General features: G+C 41.2%; 1 protein-coding gene across 1 annotated transcript in view; it reads left to right on the forward strand.

The window, feature by feature from the left end:
• Positions 1–20,642, forward strand: part of plppr2b (phospholipid phosphatase related 2b) — an 81,131-nt gene that overhangs the window by 36,467 nt on the left and 24,022 nt on the right. The window contains exon 3 of the mRNA XM_080756000.1: positions 16,865–17,053. Within this exon, the coding sequence (XP_080612126.1) occupies positions 16,865–17,053 (189 nt within the window). The remainder of the gene's footprint in view (positions 1–16,864; positions 17,054–20,642) is intronic.

The raw sequence follows: 20,642 nt of genomic DNA on the forward strand, positions 1-20,642 counted from the left end.
GTATCGTCCTATGGTAGTCTATGGTAGGAGTGAATTGATGATTCCTTTTGATGGGAGCATGTGTAGGAATTTAAAATTACGCAGAAATTGGATCCACATTTTTAAAGTTAGGTTATGACTTTAAAGGTTCTAGGTTATGATTTGGGGCCCGAAAGATGAATAGAAAAGCTATGTCGTTCTTCGATTCAAAAATAGCAGACCTACAAGCTCGTAGCGCGCCACTTGGTATGAGCTTGTAGATCTGCTATTTTTCAATAGCTAAAGCATAACATAATGCTAACACCAAAAGGGGTTCCCGCCCAGAATGGGTTAAGTAAATAATTTGAGTACTTTTTCCACCACTGCAGATTATTAAAGTACATTACCTAAGAGCTTTTCAAATGAGAGGTCATAGAATCCTGGTGTCTATACTGCCTCCCGATGGCCAGCCGGGCGGGGCGCCTGATGGAGGAGAGGGGAACTGGTTGGAATTAACGTGTTCCTTCCACGCGCTACGTCCAACTGGGGAAACTCCCCCCTGCCAGGTGGAAAGAAGCTGCTTGGACTCCTCATGCATAGAAGGAAGCATGAGGTCAGTCCTCTATTCCCCATAGTAAGGCCTGTCATTTCCACACCAGCCTCCATCTCTACACATTTGACCCCGCTGCTGCTGCACACACAATTTGACTTTACGGCTTGACTTTTGTTCCATCTGCTCGTTCCACAGGAGGCCGGGGTAGACATGAGACCTTTCTGACAGCCAGCATAAATACTAACACTTTTGTACAAACTCAGTGTTTTCCCCGGGAGACATTATCGATGCCAAAAAGCCAGCGCCTTTCTCCCCTGCTCCCCACACAGACATGCTGAAAGTGATTAAGAGGCTTTTTATTAATACCTGAGGGTCCTCGAGTGCTTTTGTAAAATGTGTTCCATACTAGTGTGGGGTCTAACGATACATTTTAACAGCGATACGATACATATCACGATACATGGTTGACGATACGATACATGGACGATATTGGTTCATTATGGCTATCCGATACGATTCAATGATTTGAAATCGATACAGTAACTATTTAAAATACATTGACATTATTTTAAACTAAGTAATTAAACCCCTCTTTAAATACCATGCACAAAAATGTAGTATTGATACAATCGATTATTTGCATAGCAAAACGATTCGATAGAGTATTTGCATTGCAAAACGATACGATACATAATCAATGTTGCTGTTTTCATTTCGATATACTTCGATTCATGAAATTAAAATCGATTTTTCAATGCAGTTACTATATCGTTATACCCCTAATTTTGACAGTTTTTCAGTTAGTTTTCTTCCTTAATTTTCCACCCTTTGATGTGCTGTGATAATGTGAATAAGACAGATAATTATTCACACGATAAGTCTTCGATAAGACTACAAGTTCAACAATGTGTTTATGGTTTAAATAATACCAGTCTACACTATTGTTAGCAGGCTGCTTCTGCTACCAGAAATAGATAACGAATCTGTCAGATAAGATGCATATCGTCGCTGTTGGGCAGAAACCTCAGTCAAAAATAGATACAATTGCTGATCTAGGAGCTCACAGCGTTTTGGCTGATTTTGTGTGAAATTGTATAGTACCACGAAGGCATAAAATTACAAAATAATATAAAAAACTATAAATGGAATAGTAAAATATGTTCCAAAATGAGTTAATTGCACAGGCAGACTCTTCACATACTAGAGCATGTCTGAAATAAGTGTCAGAGCTGAAATATGTAAATATGAAATAAATGCTTAAACATGTAGCTAGTTAAGCTAGGTGTAATGTTAGAGACCACAGAAGTGAACCTTTTAAGCCTTTTTTCTCAACTCTCTGTTTTATGCAATGACATTACTCTATAAGCCATATCTCCAAAACTGGTGGGTCAAACTGAACAACCAATATGTCAATTTGAAGCTATGATTTCCACATGACATGAAAAAACGAAAATTATAAAAAACCAATGGCAGTCCCTCAGTCAAATTTGGTCACATATGCATTATGCAGATAATAAGTTTCTATCCAACGATATGACATGATATGCATGTTGTCATATCGTTGTTGTCAGACAGAAACCCTTTTGTCTCCTTATTCTGTTTGTGTCTTTTCGTATCACCATACCTGATCACACACAAGCATCAACAGTACCTGATCTGCAGGCTGTGTCGTGTCGTTCTGCTGCTTTTGTATTTTAATCCTGAAAAGTAACAGTTTTGGACTTATCAGGTTTCCACCCCACAGACGATGTATATACACTACAGTACTGAAGAACAATTTATTTTGAGGGACTTTTCCTTTAGTTAAGTATTTCCCAATACTTCTACTCCATTACATCTCAGAGGCTAATATTGTAGTACATTTTATTCCACTGCAATTATTTGACACAGACGGCTTTAGTTACCGGTACTAGTTATGTGACGATTTTAGATTAGTATTAGAAAATATAGTTAAACCCTATTTTGTCTGTATTTTCGAAAACGTTTTTTTTTTTTACACATTTTCTTACTTTTACTTTTGTATTGTAAGTATTATTTTGATGCCAACACTTTTAAAAACAGGATTTTTACTTGTATGGGGAGTATTTCTACATAGTGGTACTGTAGGCCCATAGCTATTTTTGCAGAACATCTCAATGCTTCTTCCACCAATGAAAATAGCCGACCTCCGGAGAGATTTATGAATCAAACATGAGCCAGTGTTTATGATACAAAATAGTACAGGAAATAAATCAAGACCGCTAACTCTCACGGAGTGACAAAATAAGCCTTATTGAATTATGTATCTTCTATTAGACAATGCCCCTCAGCTTTTCTCCATTCTGTTTTCATCTCATGGGAAATTGAAGTCATGCTAATTTGATGATTAATCTCACTTATACAGAGCAGCTGCTCCACTCTCTTATCAAGTGACAAATGTATCATATTTTCTTTTTCAAACAGCCACTTTCATCCCATGCATATGAAAGTATTTATGCCTCTGCACTGCACTTAAAGTCTAGATGGGACTCTGGATCTCAATATGAGCACGCACGCACACACATTCAGTTTAAGTGAAAACAGGAAAAAGTCAAAGAAAAGCTTTTCCTGCAAGAGCAGATATTCAAATGAGCACGGTGTGTTACTCTCCGTGGACTTATAAGCTTGAGTTTTTAGAAGACGTTGCAAGTGAAGTAGTGCAATATGAATGTAATTACTACTATATGTACCACAGGTGTTATCAATGTGAATACTACAGTCAGTATTATGTACTGTACCACAGGTGTTTCCCAAAAGGATTCCCAACCGGTGGGCCGTGAGGATATTGCGAAGATATTGCAAAACACAAAGCTTTTAATGATAATATAATAATAATTATTTATTTATTTTAGTCCCAATACTTCTGATTGGCTGGTTTCTAATTAGACCACATAATAGTAAATCTCACCATAATCTACAACTTCAATTACTTTATATCATTTCCACTTTCCAGGTGCGTTACATTGATCCCGCAGCTCTGTAGCTGAACTGGGGAAGGGGAGCACTTGATTGCCTTACCAACCCTGGCCGTGCGGGTGTCTAAGCACCACCCGCGCTCATATGACTGTGAATGTGTGGCTCCGGGCGGCCTCGTAATGTCAGCAAGCACCTCCTATTCGTCACAGAGACTGGCAGAGTAAAAACTAGGAAGTGGCTCGCACTGGTGGGCGCAAAGTATAGTTACTTTTTTGAATTAGGAATAGTTTTATGAGGTTAATATTGCCATGTTTGTTACCGTTACCACAATAAGCCACTCGAGGTCTCAGGTTACCGTGTATTTTATAATGTCTGAGAGGGCCGGAGACACTCCGCTGTGCGTCGTGTCCTACTACGCCTCTCAGCCATTATACCCGGTAACCTCAGACCTCTTGTGGCTTATTGCTTTATGATATAATACATTTAAAAAGAAAACAATTGCATGGCATTTTTTTCCATTCTTTTATAAAGAAGGAAAAAAATCAATGAGTCGACTCGTGACCCATACAAAATGGTCCGTGACCCACAAATAGGTCCCGAACCAGTGTTGGGGAAACGTGAGTAAATGTAGGCTACTTTACAGTAGTTACTTTCTTGTTTCACCGCACACACCGTCACGTGACGGACCATAAACCAGACATAAAAGGCTCCAGTGCGCTAATGCAAGTTGGCATGTTATTGTGGCATGGCTATGCTACAGTATATACAGTGAATTAGTTTGAGACAAATTATGGTGTCTTAACTGTCAAGTTAATTATGCCCTGGAATGGTGTGAAGATATATTGTGTGTGTGTGTGTGTGTGTGTGTGTGTGTGTGTGTGTGTGTGTGTGTGTGTGTGTGTGTGTGTGTGTGTGTGTGTGTGTGTGTGTGTGTGTGTGTGTGTGTGTGTGTGTGTGTGTGTGTGTGTGTGTGTGTGTGTGTTTTTAAACCTTATCTCAAAATGTAGGTCATGCTGACTCACTAGCGATTTTGATGTCAACAGAATTGTTGTGTGAGGTTGAGCTTTTGGACACACATCACACACGGCAGTTCTACTGTACATGATTAGGAAAGTGCATTTTTATACTGACTGACACAGCAACGTGTCCAATTTGACTCCGTTTAGAAATTGTACTTTAAGATAGGAAGGAGGATGAGCCTTCTGAATTCAAGGCTTCATGGGGTGTGTAATAAGTCCTTTTTTTTGGTGAACTAACTGAAAACTGTCTAAACCACAGGATGTTGTGTCTACTCATCTAAGTGCAAGTTAGTTCAACTGAAACCAGTTTCCGGGCAGTTTCAGGCTATGTTCTCTATTACTGGCAGTGATAACATAGTGAATACAGAAGTACGTGGTACGTATGTTGTGTAATGTATACATTACACAAGATGTATACTTCTGTTTTTAAGATGTTACCCAAACGTTTCCTGTGGAAACAACCTAAAGATGTATTACAGGGATGTGCCGATGAGACATTAAAACAACCTAAAGATGTATTACAGGGATGTGCCGATGAGACATTAAAACAACCTAAAGATGTATTACATTTAGGGATGTGCCGATGACACATTAAAACAACCTAAAGATGTATTTACATTTAGGGATGTGCCGATGAGACATTAAAACAACCTAAAGATGTATTACATTTAGGGATGTGCAGATGAGACATTAAAACAACCTAAAGATGTATTTACATATAGGGATGTGCCGATGAGACATTAAAACAACCTAAAGATGTATTACATTTAGGGATGTGCAGATGAGACATTAAAACAACCTAAAGATGTATTACATTTAGCCAGGGATGTGCAGATGAGACATTAAAACAACCTAAAGATGTATTTACATATAGGGATGTGCAGATGAGACATTAAAACAACCTAAAGATGTATTTACATATAGGGATGTGCAGATGAGACATTAAAACAACATAAAGATGTATTTACATATAGGGATGTGCAGATGAGACATTAAAACAACCTAAAGATGTATTTACATATAGGGATGTGCAGATGAGACATTAAAACAACCTAAAGATGTATTTACATATAGGGATGTGCCGATGAGACATTAAAACAACCTAAAGATGTATTTACATATAGGGATGTGCCGATGAGACATTAAAACAACATAAAGATGTATTTACATATAGGGATGTGCAGATGAGACATTAAAACAACCTAAAGATGTATTTACATATAGGGATGTGCAGATGAGACATTGAAACAACCTAAAGATGTATTTACATATAGGGATGTGCCGATGAGACATTGAAACAACCTAAAGATGTATTTACATATAGGGATGTGCAGATGAGACATTAAAACAACCTAAAGATGTATTTACATATAGGGATGTGCCGATGAGACATTGAAACAACCTAAAGATGTATTTACATATAGGGATGTGCAGATGAGACATTAAAACAACCTAAAGATGTATTTACATATAGGGATGTGCAGATGAGACATTAAAACAACCTAAAGATGTATTTACATATAGGGATGTGCAGATGAGACATTAAAACAACCTAAAGATGTATTTACATATAGGGATGTGCAGATGAGACATTAAAACAACCTAAAGATGTATTACATACGTATAGGGATGTGCCGATGAGACATTAAAACAACCTAAAGATGTATTTACATTTAGGGATGTGGCGCATGTGATGCGCCACTGAGGAGTTTCATCCCTTGCTATAGAATCTCTTTGATCAAACTGAATTAGTGAAACATTCAGTGGAACAGAACAACAGAGACCACAGGAGCAATAAGACACCAGCGGCACCAGCAGTGCTGGTAGCGCTGTTGCACAAGTCACCGTCACAGCAGATTGCTTTAACTGTCATGCCTGGAATGACTTGTTGAGTGTTTGTTGACACGCACAGGCTCTTTGAGACGCAGCCCTTCTCGGTCGTCGCATCGCCTCCGTGTTCCACTGTGAACAGACATAAAACATGGCATTTTCTGTATAGTTAACTCTCCATGTCTAGAGTAACATAATTATACAACAGGTTGTGTCGAGGAAGCAATCTGATTGGTTGAAATAGCCATAGCTCTGCTTCAAACAAGCATGATGGAACAATCAAAACATAAAAATCACACTCATGTTGATTAGGTGATGTAATGGTGATGTAAAACAAACGGTGCCAACAGAAACATTACATTCTCTTTATTGTTAATGGCATTTAATTGTTTGTGTTAGGGACAAGATGACGTACTTTTCCCCTTCATTGTCAATGGTGTTTTTAAAACAAACATTGAACTAAAAACAAACATTAAACGTGTACTGTATATAGGATAACAAATCACACCCTTGTGAAGTGAGGGGCGCTAATATATTAAAGTCTAACTCAACTATATTAAAGTGCCAACATTAAACGCCATCAACAATAAAGAGACAATATGACGTAAAGGATAAATTTTCCCTTTATTGTCAATACTTTTACTAAACAAACTTTGAACTAAAGACAAACATTAAACCTGTGTATAGGAGGGGCTAGCGCCTCAAAAATCAGCTGTGCTGATCTCCCAGAGCGGAGCCGACTGGGTTGCTATGCTAGCGATTTTCTTTGGAACAAAAATATATATGTTTTTTTTAAGCAAATATCTTGGTTATAATGAAATTGAGTTGATAATTGTTGTATTGTTGCAATATTACAATAACGGGTTGTGCTTTACCATCATTAAAGCACTTCTGCGCTGGGTACGGCCTGCAAGGGTGCCATTAATGACGGTAAAGCACACCCTCTCTTGTAATGATGTTTAATTGACCGTTCTTCTGAGCTGAAGAACGTGAAATATTTGGGTAAAGGAGAGGCTGTGGTCTGAAGCCATAGTATTGGGGTAAAGGAGAGGCTGTGGTCTGAAGCCATAATATTGGGGTAAAGGAGAGGCTGTGGTCTGAAGCCATAATATTGGGGTAAAGGAGAGGCTGTGGTCTGAAGCCATAATATTGGGGTAAAGGAGAGGCTGTGGTCTGAAGCCATAATATTGGGGTAAAGGAGAGGCTGTGGTCTGAAGCCATAATATTGGGGTAAAGGAGAGGCTGTGGTCTGAACTGAAGCCATAATATTGGGGTAAAGGAGAGGCTGTGGCTGAAGCCATAGTATTTGGGTAAAGGAGAGGCTGTGGCTGAAGCCATAGTATTTGGGTAAAGGAGAGGCTGTGGCTGAAGCCATAATATTGGGGTAAAGGAGAGGCTGTGGCTGAAGCCATAATATTTGGGTAAAGGAGAGGCTGTGGCTGAAGCCATAATATTGGGGTAAAGGAGAGGCTGTGGCTGAAGCCATAATATTGGGGTAAAGGAGAGGCTGTGGCTGAAGCCATAGTATTTGGGTAAAGGAGAGGCTGTGGCTGAAGCCATAATATTGGGGTAAAGGAGAGGCTGTGGCTGAAGCCATAATATTGGGGTAAAGGAGAGGCTGTGGCTGAAGCCATAATATTGGGGTAAAGGAGAGGCTGTGGCTGAAGCCATAATATTGGGGTAAAGGAGAGGCTGTGGCTGAAGCCATAGTATTTGGGTAAAGGAGAGGCTGTGGCTGAAGCCATAATATTGGGGTAAAGGAGAGGCTGTGGCTGAAGCCATAATATTTGGGTAAAGGAGAGGCTGTGGTCTGTTACCTCGACCTGTGATGCATCGATCCTCATCACCAACACAGAACAGGATGTTGGTGCAGTTGTTGTCTTTGCAGGGCAGCTGGAGCTGTAGGTTCTACATTCTTAAATGGTCATACTGTATATATATTGGTAATTTATTCAACCCTGAACCTGATGTACAACAAAATAACATTAACATATTTGCATAGCCGCAATTTGCAACACTAGATTTTTTATAATGGTTTGAAAGTTGCAATACCCTCCATTGACAGCCCATTCATCCATATAGAAAAGTCTGATCTGCTTGTATTAAATTACATTAAACTCATCAATATTGCAGCTGTAAAGTGTAAGGCAAGCTATTATCCTCTTTCAATCTGCAAAGCGTTTGTTTCATAAAAATCCACCGTAGACATGTTACGAACTACTTCCTGTCAAGAAATTCCATGCAGGTGATTATTTTTTTACTGTTGGAGTTTGGAAGCACTTGTTTTCATTAACGCATTGTGCTGCTGTCTCCTACATTATGTGCAAATTCGAAACAGGTGGTACGCAGGGCCATGCATTGACTTCCGACGAGCGCTGAGCACAAAAGCAAAGAAATAATCACTCATATGTGCATTTTTCTCCTCTCACTCTCCTTCATGCAATCGATGTAAACTAACGTTGGGCATTTATTACCCACATATGTTCTGGTTTTGCTCAAAGATGAAACCTTTTTGGTAAACAATTCATGATCAAATTGAAAAAATCCTTACGTAAAAACTGAGGAAATATCCTCTCTTATATCTCTGTAAGTCTGTCTGTGTTGTCCACGTGTATGTCAGAAAAATCTAAAAATAAATGATGATTAAAAAAAGAGGATAATTCAAGCTTGCCTTTCAGCTGTAAGGATGGTGAGTTTAACGTTGTTTAATACAAGCAGATCGAAAATTTGGCAGTAGCCACCGCACGTGCTATAGGTACTTACTTCCAATGTTCATTGAGAAACTACGACCACAAAAAGCAGGTTTCATGCAAGACTTTCGTTTTGAATCCCAGTTATCCCCACCTAAAAACAAACAAGATACTGTCAAACAATGTCTTAAATACATGATCATACTAAAAAGTGCCTGTTTCCTCACAAAGATGAAATGACGTACCACTTATCACCAGTGTTGGAAAGTAACATTTACAATAAGTTCTGTACTTTTGAGGTATTTGTACTTTCTGCTTTCTTTAGTTTTAGCGATTTTAACAATTTTACAGGGGGGCGGGGGCATTTGAACATGGGGCTAAATATGTATTTTTTTTTACAAAATGTTATAGCGATTTCTTTTCATTATTTACTGTAGTCCTACTAGACCTCAATAAATTACATCTGGCCACAAAAGATCACAGGATCTACTGAATGTGAAGGGGGAGGTGACAAATTGACATATTGAGCCTGAGACGCACAGTATGGCATAGTCATAACTAAAATCCCTAAAACGAAAGAAAGCAGCAAATGAAAAAAAAGGACACTCATCCCTCCATCTTTTACTTGCTCTAATAACAACCTAAAACATGAACCAATACCAAAGTTGTCCTTTAAATACATTTTGATGCCAATACTTTTGTACTTTTACTCAGGTAAAATGTTGTATTCCGGCCACTTGTAACAGAGTTACATTGTAGTATTGATACTTTTACTTAAGTAAAAAATGTGAGTACTTTTTTCCACCACAGCTTATCACATACCCACAGATGCCTCGATTGTATATGCATCACATTCCTGGGAAGCGGGACAGATTATCGTCGCTTTTGTGCAGTTTGCTGGTCCCTCGATGCACTTGTGACAGTTCAAGGCAGAGGGAGCTAAAACGACAAATGGGCGATATCATAGAGGTTACAACAACTGAACGCTAGGAACTTTACACACAGTCCACCATCACCATGCATGTGCATTGGAAGATGAACAAACCATTATAATGGACCCTTCACTAAAACCCACCCCAAACGCGATTGGATGCCAATCCAAATAGTTTAGCAACCGCTGTTTGCTATAAGGATGGAAAGCTTTTGACACCTCGTTCCATCACCATGCGTATAATAAACAAACGACAAGAGAGCACACCAGTGCGTTCAGGGCGCATTTCCGAACGCACCCTGAACGTCATTGATCACGCCTCCTTCAGGTCTTAAGTTAAGTAATAAGACCTGGTACTTAAGACACGCAAAATACAGCCCCTTATCTCGTAAATTAAGTGCATTATCTTAGCCAGGTCCTAGACTATCTCACCTTTCTAGTGTATTCATCTAGATTCAGAAGCTCTTGCTACTGAAATGATCAATTATTTATTATGGAGAAATTCCGTCATTGCATTAAACCCCAACATATCATTTAAAAAAGACTTACCTTTTGAGAAAAGCAGAAGCCCAAGGATCACTATGACTAGATGCATCTTGTCTGTCCAACAGCTCCAACTGAAAAACTGCCAGGGCAACCGTACTAGGTTTTAGCTTTTACTAGGAGGTGTGGCATCTATGGACTAGATTGAGGAAGAACAACCTCAATTGTTTCAACTTGTTTCAACTTCAGAGAATGTTCAGTATGTAGTAGACCATAGCACTGACGAAGGTCTGAGAACCGAAACGTTTGCTTTTTAATTGCACCATGAGCACAGAGCACCATGAGCACAGAGCATGATAAAATAAAATAAAAAATATTTTTCTAAGTCTCAGTCTAAGGAGTTTTACTTCTTATTATATACGGTGAGCGAGTCTTTTCCTGTCAAAGTTTCCCTTATGTTTTTGAGACCACCGCTACCGTAGTCAAGTTTGAAGAAAAAAAGGACGAAGAAAGGCACAACAGTTTATCAGTGCTTCAGTATGTAGTAACAACTGCATTTACAATGCAATCTGCGGCATCTATTCTAGCCTGTAGGTCACTTGGCAAGAAATAAATGCCTGTACAGTTATGGTGGTTCAAATGGCAGAGCCTAAATGAGCTGCTTAGTGTATCTTGTGCTAATAAGAATATTGTAAAAACACACTGTCAAGGAAATGTGGAATACCTAAGTTGTACATTTAAGGAAATCATAAACCAAACCATGAGAAGCTGTTTTCTGTCCCCACTGACATTTGACCTGTGACTTGTGTGGTCTGGAGGGGTCTTCTCATTGGCATGTGTTAAGACCCACCTACTCCCTGAGGGGGGTAGTAATGTATTTAAGCTGAAGTCTAACTGAGATGTGGGGAGTCAGTACATGGTGTTCCATTGTAACGCTTCACTACTGTCTCCGTATTCGAATACATTTATTCCAATACTCTGAAACTCTGAATTGTGTCTGTCTCATTATGTTGTTCAACTGTGTTATAAGTGCTCACCGAAAGATTGCATTAACAACATAAATAACTGAAAATAAGCACAAGCTTGCAGACGGCCAGGCATTGCATTTTATTCTCAGAAATGATTTGTTACATCGACCACAAACATCATGTCCACCGCAAGGTTATATAGTTTTGAATTTTTTAGTGGTGTAACCACTCCTATACACAGCTATGTGTGTCTCTGCCTGGGTCCCTGTGTCTGAGCACGAAAATAGCGTTTGGTTGCTTGTCACCACCAAGTGTCACTGTTGCGCAGCCTAACACACACTCACACACACACACACACACACACACACACACACACACACACACACACAAATACGGATGGTTAATTGTGATGCAAATGTAACTGGGGAACCTATATACTATAAACACTGTATATGTTTATATGAACCTATAAACACTATAAGATGCCAGATAAATAATGACCTGGCATCTGTCTACATAACATACTATTTAAATTACATTTGCATGAGCCTGTAAGGTCGTCGAGGCTAGGGCGAGTGCTACGGCCGGTGCTATGGGCTAAGGTGGAGCCTGAACAGATGAGTTTTCAGACTACAGAAGATTGGGTGTGAGTCTGCAGTTCCATACTGTAGTTTGGGAGCCAGAAAGGGTCTGGGACGTGTCTGGAGTGTTATCCCGGATGTTTTTGCGAAGATTCAGCCAGCTTCCCTGTGTTAGCTGATCTGAGTGAGTGGGAGCTCGGGTTGTAGGGTTGGATCAGGCTTTGAAGATAATGGGTAGGCCAACATCAGTGTTTTGTACTCGGGACGGGCAGTATGAAGTTGAAGAGTTGAGTTATGACAGTGAACTCATTTAGTTGCAAGTCTCAAGAGTCCAGATTAATTTATTAATGGAAAAGGGCCATAACTGATGTCATCACATACACAACCGTTTCTTGGCCTGTGGGAGTGGAGTGATTAAAGGTTCGTGACCGTTATCAGCTGATACAGCAGTAGCTGGGCAATTAGTGCCAGCACCCCAGGGGGTGAACTCAGCATGTCAAATATGACAGCCACGGTTGCTGCATTGATCAAATTCTACTGTTTGGTGGCTTAGTGACTAAATGGCTATGGCTGTATGATAAAGAAATGTAACCTTCAGGCATGCTTAAGCCTAGTTCGGAGCATTCGAGACTAGATCTGTTTTATAACTGCAGAGGAAATACCCTAGAGGTCTCAGTTAGCTGATGCTGGCTGATTGAGTCAAAATTCAGAATGCATACGTCATGGCCATTATTGTAGCATGGCATGACATTTTTTTGAGTGGGTGCCTGCATGGCTGGGTGGCTGGGTATGAGCACGGAAATAGCATGGTTGTTTTTCACAACCTGTGCGCAACACACACAAACACACGCACATGTTATTGTGGCATGGCTATGCTACAGTATATACAGTGAATTAGTTTGAGACAAATTATGGTGTCTTAACTGTCAAGTTAATTATGCCCTGGCTGCGCAACAGTGACACTTGGTGGTGAAAACGCTATTTTTGTGCTCGGACACAGCCAGGGATATAATAATATACATAGCTGTCTATAGGAGTGGTTGCACCTCTCAAAAAGTAAATGAAGTTGGATATAACGGGTATAGCATGGTGAAGATTGGGCAAAGTCTCTTTTTCAAGTGGGATCTATTTCAGAAATAAAAATACATGGCTATTACGAAAAAGACAATAGTACATCCATGATAAACCTCAAAGCTTACCTATAAAATACAACACAAAAATCCCCAACGTGAAAAAATCTCCAGAATGGCGCACAATTGTGCATAGAATAGATACACAATGTACAATATCATGGGAAATGTACAGCAATACATATGTAGGCCTAAACAAAGGCTTTAGTACATGTCCGAACATGTTTTGACATAGTGTAAGGCATATATTTAATGGTAAATTCCCATTCCCCAGCCTTTCAATGTCCGATGCCTGGGATTCCAAATTGCATCACACATTCAATTGTGTAGGAAAACAATAAAATTAATTTAAATTAAATTAAAACACAAATATAATATATATATATATATTCATGTTTTGGAACACGCACGTGAAACACACACGCATTAAGGTTTTCTGTTGGGTTTTCGTTCCCATACCCAGGAGGGATGGTAACTGTGGAAACGGCAGTCTGTCTCAGCTCGTCGCCATGTGGACTGTCATTATTGTCATAACGTTGCAAACGGCATGCAGTCTGTAACGGAGGCTCGTCGACGCAGTAGGTCCTCCTCAGTTGCGTAACCAACCTTAGGCACTGACGAGTGCCGTGTGATAATATCAATAGATGCTTTTATCTTGTGTGAACCTTTAATTGCTTTCTGGAGATCAGTTTTGCTGTAGTCCTGGCCTGGGTCATGTGAGCTCGTTGCCGTATAATATTATACACAAAAGCTTCTGAACTATTTTTATGCGAGAGAATATTCCAGGGTGACATTTGCAGGCTTGACGCTAATTAGAAAGTGTCAGCGGAGAGGTCAACTTGAAACCTCATGAATATCCATGAAGAGCTAGACAAGATTCAGCGACAGAGAGCACACGCACGTATGCACACGCACACACACACACACACACACACACACACACACACACACACACACGTAATCCTGGGCGCTAGCCGCTACTCTCCCCCTTCCAACCTGGGGAGAGCCCCGAACTGAGCTCCTGCATCCTTCAATGCATGTGGAGTGAGCAGGCCGCAGGCGCCCACGACGTCCCCGGCAAGAATCGAAACCCGGGACTTTCTAGCTGTGAGGCGGCAGCGCTACCGACTGTGCCGCCGTGCCCCGTGGAATGAGCCTACATCTGTTGCAGTGTAGTTAAGTGGGGACCATAAGTGGGTCCCTGGTGTGCAGCAGGACTGTAGGGATGACACACTCTAACCCCAATGCCCTCAGGCTTAGACAGCAGTAAGCTCTACAAAGTCACCAGGGACACGCACACACATGTACTCGCACACACACGCACTATCACACACACACACACACACACGCGCGCGCGCACACTCTTACACACACACGTGTACGCTCACACACACAAGCGCACACAAACACACAGACATACATAATTGCATACAGACACACACACACACACACACACACACACACTCACACTCACACTCACACTCACACTCACACACTCACACTCACACACACACACACACACACACACACTCAGAGTGAACATGATTCTACTGTGGCAAACCGTGTCAAATCTGCCAGCAGCCCACAGTTTATTTATAGAGCAGGAATTAAATGAGGCAGATGATTTCTCTACAGTCCTGTTATGTTGAGCAACAATGTGAGACTGTTGCTTGTGTCTCTCTCTCTCTACACACAATCATTATTATAGTTCTTAATGGTGTTTCTCAAACATTTTCAAGCTACTTGATATATTTGGCCGCGGACGGACAACCATCTGAAAAGGTTTCCGTGCCAGGGACCCCCAGAATAGACGTATATAACTTTATTAATTTATAATGCATGTACAGATCTACAAGCTCGTATAGTGCTGGGTCATGGTTAAGGGCATCCACTGCTCCTGATAGTAACATGGGTTATATTATGCAGAGGAGGAATTTCAAGTATATACTTGACAAACACCACAACAACCAGTGCTGAATATAATATGACAGTGTTTGGTGCAACTGTTTGCCACCAACATGTTCTAGTGCTGAATGTCACCACCAGTTGGCGCCAGACACTTCAGTATAATTAACTTTTAGTTTTGCTAATGAATTTTGGCCTCTTTTGTTTTGTATAGAGGCTTCTTTTTTTTTAACACTGAATCTTGCTTTATCCATTTCTGCATTGGTGAAGATCTTGAAGAATGAATGTGTTGCATCGTGAAGTGCAAATGGATGAATTACATGTTTGTGATACTTCATACTCCACTACATCTCAGAGGCAAACATTAGACTTCCACTAGAAACTTTTGGCATTGCTAATTTGACTTACCGTATAAAAAAAAGTGTACAGGTACATATAAAGAGTAAAAACTATTTTGGTTTGGCTTCCTTCAGACAATGCAGCAGCATATTAATAGACAATAACACGAGAGGAAAAAAAAGATAAGCTCAAGAGAATGCAAAAAAAACGAGCAAACAATGAGTATCATAATTATGTACATGTTTTCCCTGTAGTAGCAAAGTTAGGTGGACTTTGTGAACAGCTTTAGGAAGGTGCAGTTCAAGCATAATGGTGCTAGAAAAGGACGGAGGTGTGAGGGATTTGGGGCGGGGGTGTAGCGCTTCCCTTTGCTCTGGTTCGCTCGGGTTCTTATCAGTTTGATCTGATTGTTCGGGAAAATAAGCTTTTTTACCCCTTTTTTTTGGTAGTCTATTTCCAGTAGCTTTGAGACAGAACGGTATCATCCGCTCTGCTCACTCTCACATTCCTCTCTCCTCCTCCTCTGTCTGATCGCTGCCTCTCATCCTCACTCCCTCTCTCCTCCCCTCCTCTCTGGCACCCCCAATTTATTTTGTAAAATCAACATTAATTCAACTCTGAGAGTGGACAAATGGTTTAATTTGTCCACTCTCAGAGTTACAGACCCATAAGGGTCCATTTGGTTCCAAACTATCATTAGAACTCCCTCAAGGACCCCTGGGGGTCCCCGGAACCCACTTTGGGAACCAGTGGTCTACATGATCTAGTGTAAAACACTCCCTCTTTCCTCACTCTGTTAATGATGTCTACCTCTATACAGTAAAACAGCATTTGCTTTCATTGCTGATTCCTTCCCCTTCCTACAAACCCATAATACTATGATCTCTCTCTCTCTCTGCCTCTCTCTCTCTCTCTCTCTCTCTCTCTCTCTCTCTCTGTCTGTCTCATCTGTCCTCTACACTCAGTATCTCCCTCTTTCCCTCTGTATCTCTCTATTCTTCTGTCAAAGCCAGCAATTTCTCTGCCTTCTCTATCTTTTTTTAATCTCTCGTTGCCTCCCCCTCTCTCCTCTAGCTCAATTCTCTCCATCTCTCTCTCTCTCTCTCTCTCTCTCTCTCTCTCTCTCTCTCTCTCTCTCTCTCTCTCTCTCTCTCTCTCTCCACTATCTCTCCACACACGCTTGATTCATTTTACACACTACACCGGGAAAGGAAGCATCCATCACCACGCCACTTTGCACCGTGGAGAGGAAGACCATTTCTCCTCATTTTCATCGCCTCTCTTTATTGTTTGGATTTTTTTTTATCCATCCATCCATCCATCCATTCACTTCTTCTCCCATCTTTCCCCCACACTTTTTATTTCTCCTTCTCTTCCAACAACCTCCCGTGGATCTCCCATCTCCATCACCACTACTAACTAGTCTACTACTACTATTAACTAGTCTACTATTAACTAGTCTACTACTACTACTATTAACTAGTCTACTATCAATCCTCCTGAAGCCGTGGGAAACAAACCAACTACTATGTTCTATTTCCAGCTGGTGATCATGGCGGGCACGGTGCTGCTGGCGTACTACTTTGAGTACACGGACACCTTCCCGGCGCACGTCCAGGGCTTCTTCTGCTTCGACAAGGCCATCTCCAAGCCCTACCCGGGACCCGAGGACGACAGCAAGGCGCCGCCGGTGCTCGTCTACTCGCTGGTCACCGCCATCCCCACCGTCACGGTGAGTTGTGATCCGAACCGACCGACCGTCTGTTGAATACTTTGACGTTAAGTTTACACGCCGATGGTATATGAGCGGTTGATTGTTACGATGATTGTCACAATCGCAAAAAACCCAGTGGCAGTGAAGACTTTGTTTCCATTGTGATGTGTTCAATTCATCATGACGGTACAATAAGAAATCACCAACGTACTAGTGGCAGTGATAGTTTCTGTACAGAAAACAATGGGTTTTTGTTTTTTGTTATTATTGTTTTGGGGAGGGGGGGCCAACTTTGTGACAGACTGTAAGATCTATAAGTTTACATGAGAGTGATTGTTAACTCTGAGAGTGTATGAATCCATTTGTACACTCTCAGAGTAAAAATAAATATACATTTAACACGGTACATTTTTACGGTGCAGTAGGCTATAAACACATGCATGTGCGCACAAACACACACAAACACGTTTACACACACACACACACACACACACACACACACACCCACCCACACACACACCGACACACGCACACCGACACACTCACACCGACACACTCACTCACATACATGCGTGGGGGGAATGTGCAAAGACCAAGGCACGTTTATATTTAGGTACGTACCAAAAACAATGTGTGAATAATATACAGTGTGCACATGGCACGCTCATGCTGAGACGTACTCTACGTGGGCTATACACCTGAGGCACATCATGCACACATATTTGCTCATCTTGTGCTTATGTGTGCATACACACACATTCGCGCACACACACACACACACACACACACTTGCATAGACACACGCACGCACGCGTGTCAGTGCGAGATAAGAAGACATGAGAGACAGAGAGAGAGAGAGAGAGAGAGAGAGAGAGAGAGAGTCAGGGGACTGCGTGTGTGGGTGTATTGTAGGATCCTCGTGGTGCCTCGATCGCTCTGCAACAGTTTGTGTGTACTTGTGTAGCCTTTTCATTTCCATGGCAACCGTGGCACTATATTGGTCCTGTCTGTGTAGAGCGCTTACAGCTAGCTGGCGGCTACATGCAGCGGCTCAGCGTGAGCCACGCTTTTTCTGTGTCCATCCGTACGCTGCATGCACGGGAAAACCCTCCGTTGTTGTTTACCGACTAACTCTGAAGTCGGTGTTGATTTTGACAGCAAATGTCTTCTTGAAAATGTACTCTTTTGAGTACATTTTCATTTAGTTTAGCGGTGGCTCAGGGGTAGAGTGGCTGCATGGTAACTGCAAGGTTGCCAGTTCGAACCCGGGCTCCCCCAGAGTTAGGAAACAGTGATCCTATGCTGCTGTAGAGTGAATGGAAACAGTGATCCTATGCTGCTGTAGAGTCAATGGGAAACAGTGATCCTATGCTGCTGTAGAGTCAATGGGAAACTGTGATCCTATGCTGCTGTAGAGTGAATGGAAACAGTGATCCTATGCTGCTGTAGAGTCAATGGAAACAGTGATCCTATGCTGCTGTAGAGTCAATGGAAACAGTGATCCTATGCTGCTGTAGAGTCAATGGAAACAGTGATCCTATGCTGCTGTAGAGTCAATGGAAACAGTGATCCTATGCTGCTGTAGAGTCAATGGAAACAGTGATCCTATGCTGCTGTAGAGTCAATGGGAAACAGTGATCCTATGCTGCTGTAGAGTCAATGGGAAACTGTGATCCTATGCTGCTGTAGAGTCAATGGGAAACTGTGATCCTATGCTGCTGTAGAGTCAATGGGAAACTGTGATCCTATGCTGCTGTAGAGTCAATGGGAAACAGTGATCCTATGCTGCTGTAGAGTCAATGGGAAACAGTGATCCTATGCTGCTGTAGAGTCAATGGAAACAGTGATCCTATGCTGCTGTAGAGTCAATGGAAACAGTGATCCTATGCTGCTGTAGAGTCAATGGGAAACAGTGATCCTATGCTGCTGTAGAGTGAATGGAAACAGTGATCCTATGCTGCTGTAGAGTCAATGGGAAACAGTGATCCTATGCTGCTGTAGAGTCAATGGAAACAGTGATCCTATGCTGCTGTAGAGTCAATGGAAACAGTGATCCTATGCTGCTGTAGAGTCAATGGGAAACAGTGATCCTATGCTGCTGTAGAGTCAATGGGAAACAGTGATCCTATGCTGCTGTAGAGTCAATGGGAAACAGTGATCCTATGCTGCTGTAGAGTCAATGGAAACAGTGATCCTATGCTGCTGTAGAGTCAATGGAAACAGTGATCCTATGCTGCTGTAGAGTCAATGGAAACAGTGATCCTATGCTGCTGTAGAGTCAATGGGAAACAGTGATCCTATGCTGCTGTAGAGTCAATGGGAAACAGTGATCCTATGCTGCTGTAGAGTCAATGGAAACAGTGATCCTATGCTGCTGTAGAGTGAATGGAAACAGTGATCCTATGCTGCTGTAGAGTCAATGGGAAACAGTGACCCTATGCTGCTGTAGAGTCAATGGGAAACAGTGATCCTATGCTGCTGTAGAGTGAATGGAAACAGTGATCCTATGCTGCTGTAGAGTCAATGGGAAACAGTGATCCTATGCTGCTGTAGAGTCAATGGGAAACAGTGATCCTATGCTGCTGTAGAGTCAATGGGAAACTGGTGTGCGGCTCTGAGTTGCTCTTGTTCTTTCTAGTGCACTAGAAGAGGCACACAGTCCCATCATGTTGGCACGGCCTTCATGTTTGCATACTGAAACCTTGTGAATAATTAAGCACCTTAGTGCACCCTAGTTGCATTTTGTATGCCATGCCACATGCTAATGAGACTGTAATGTACAGTAAATGAAAAATAAGTTTTTCACACTTTTAGACCATATCTGGGGTTATACTGTATATATACCGGTATATATGCTATATATTTTTGAGGGGCGCGAGGCCCTCCTATATACAAGTTTAATGTTTGTTTTAACACGATGGACGCCAGATCGCCTCGCAACCCGTCAGATGACGGGTTAAGATTTAATCCTGGAGGTCGCCAAACCCGTTAGATGGCGTGTAGTAAGGGTTATATTAGTAGCATGCAGCCGAAGCTCAACAACCTTCCGTGCTGCCCAGGCTGCTAGACAGCGCCCACGTTATTCTCATCGCAAGGAACAATACGGTTGCCTCCCATAAGGATCCACTCATTGTCATTTCTTTGTTGATTGTTTTCTCCGAAAAATACAAAGTTGTTGTGTTAAAATCGGCATTGACAATGAAGGGAAAATTTACGTCATATTGTCCCTCATTAAGTCATATTGTCTCTATATTGTTAATAGTTTGTGTTGGCACCGTTTGTTTTACATCACCATTACATCACCTAATCAACATGAGTTAGACTTTAATATATTTGCGCCCCTCACTTCACACAGGTGTGATTTTTATATATGAAACGAGGCCTGCATGATTTGAATAAAGAATTATCTTGATTTCAATCACCTGCATGTATTCAAGATGACCTCCAGATAGGGATGCACGATTAATCAGTATCATAATCGCCATATTGGTCATAAAAATGCCGTTTTGGAACTGTCTCAAAATATTTATTTAATCTGTTTTCACCAGCAAAAATGTTTTTAAATGAAAAATTGAAATGGAAATGGAAAAGAGTATAGACTATTTAT

The sequence above is a fragment of the Protomyctophum bolini genome (genome assembly GCF_963924005.1).
Source record: "Protomyctophum bolini genome assembly, chromosome: 3".
Taxonomy (NCBI): domain Eukaryota; kingdom Metazoa; phylum Chordata; class Actinopteri; order Myctophiformes; family Myctophidae; genus Protomyctophum; species Protomyctophum bolini.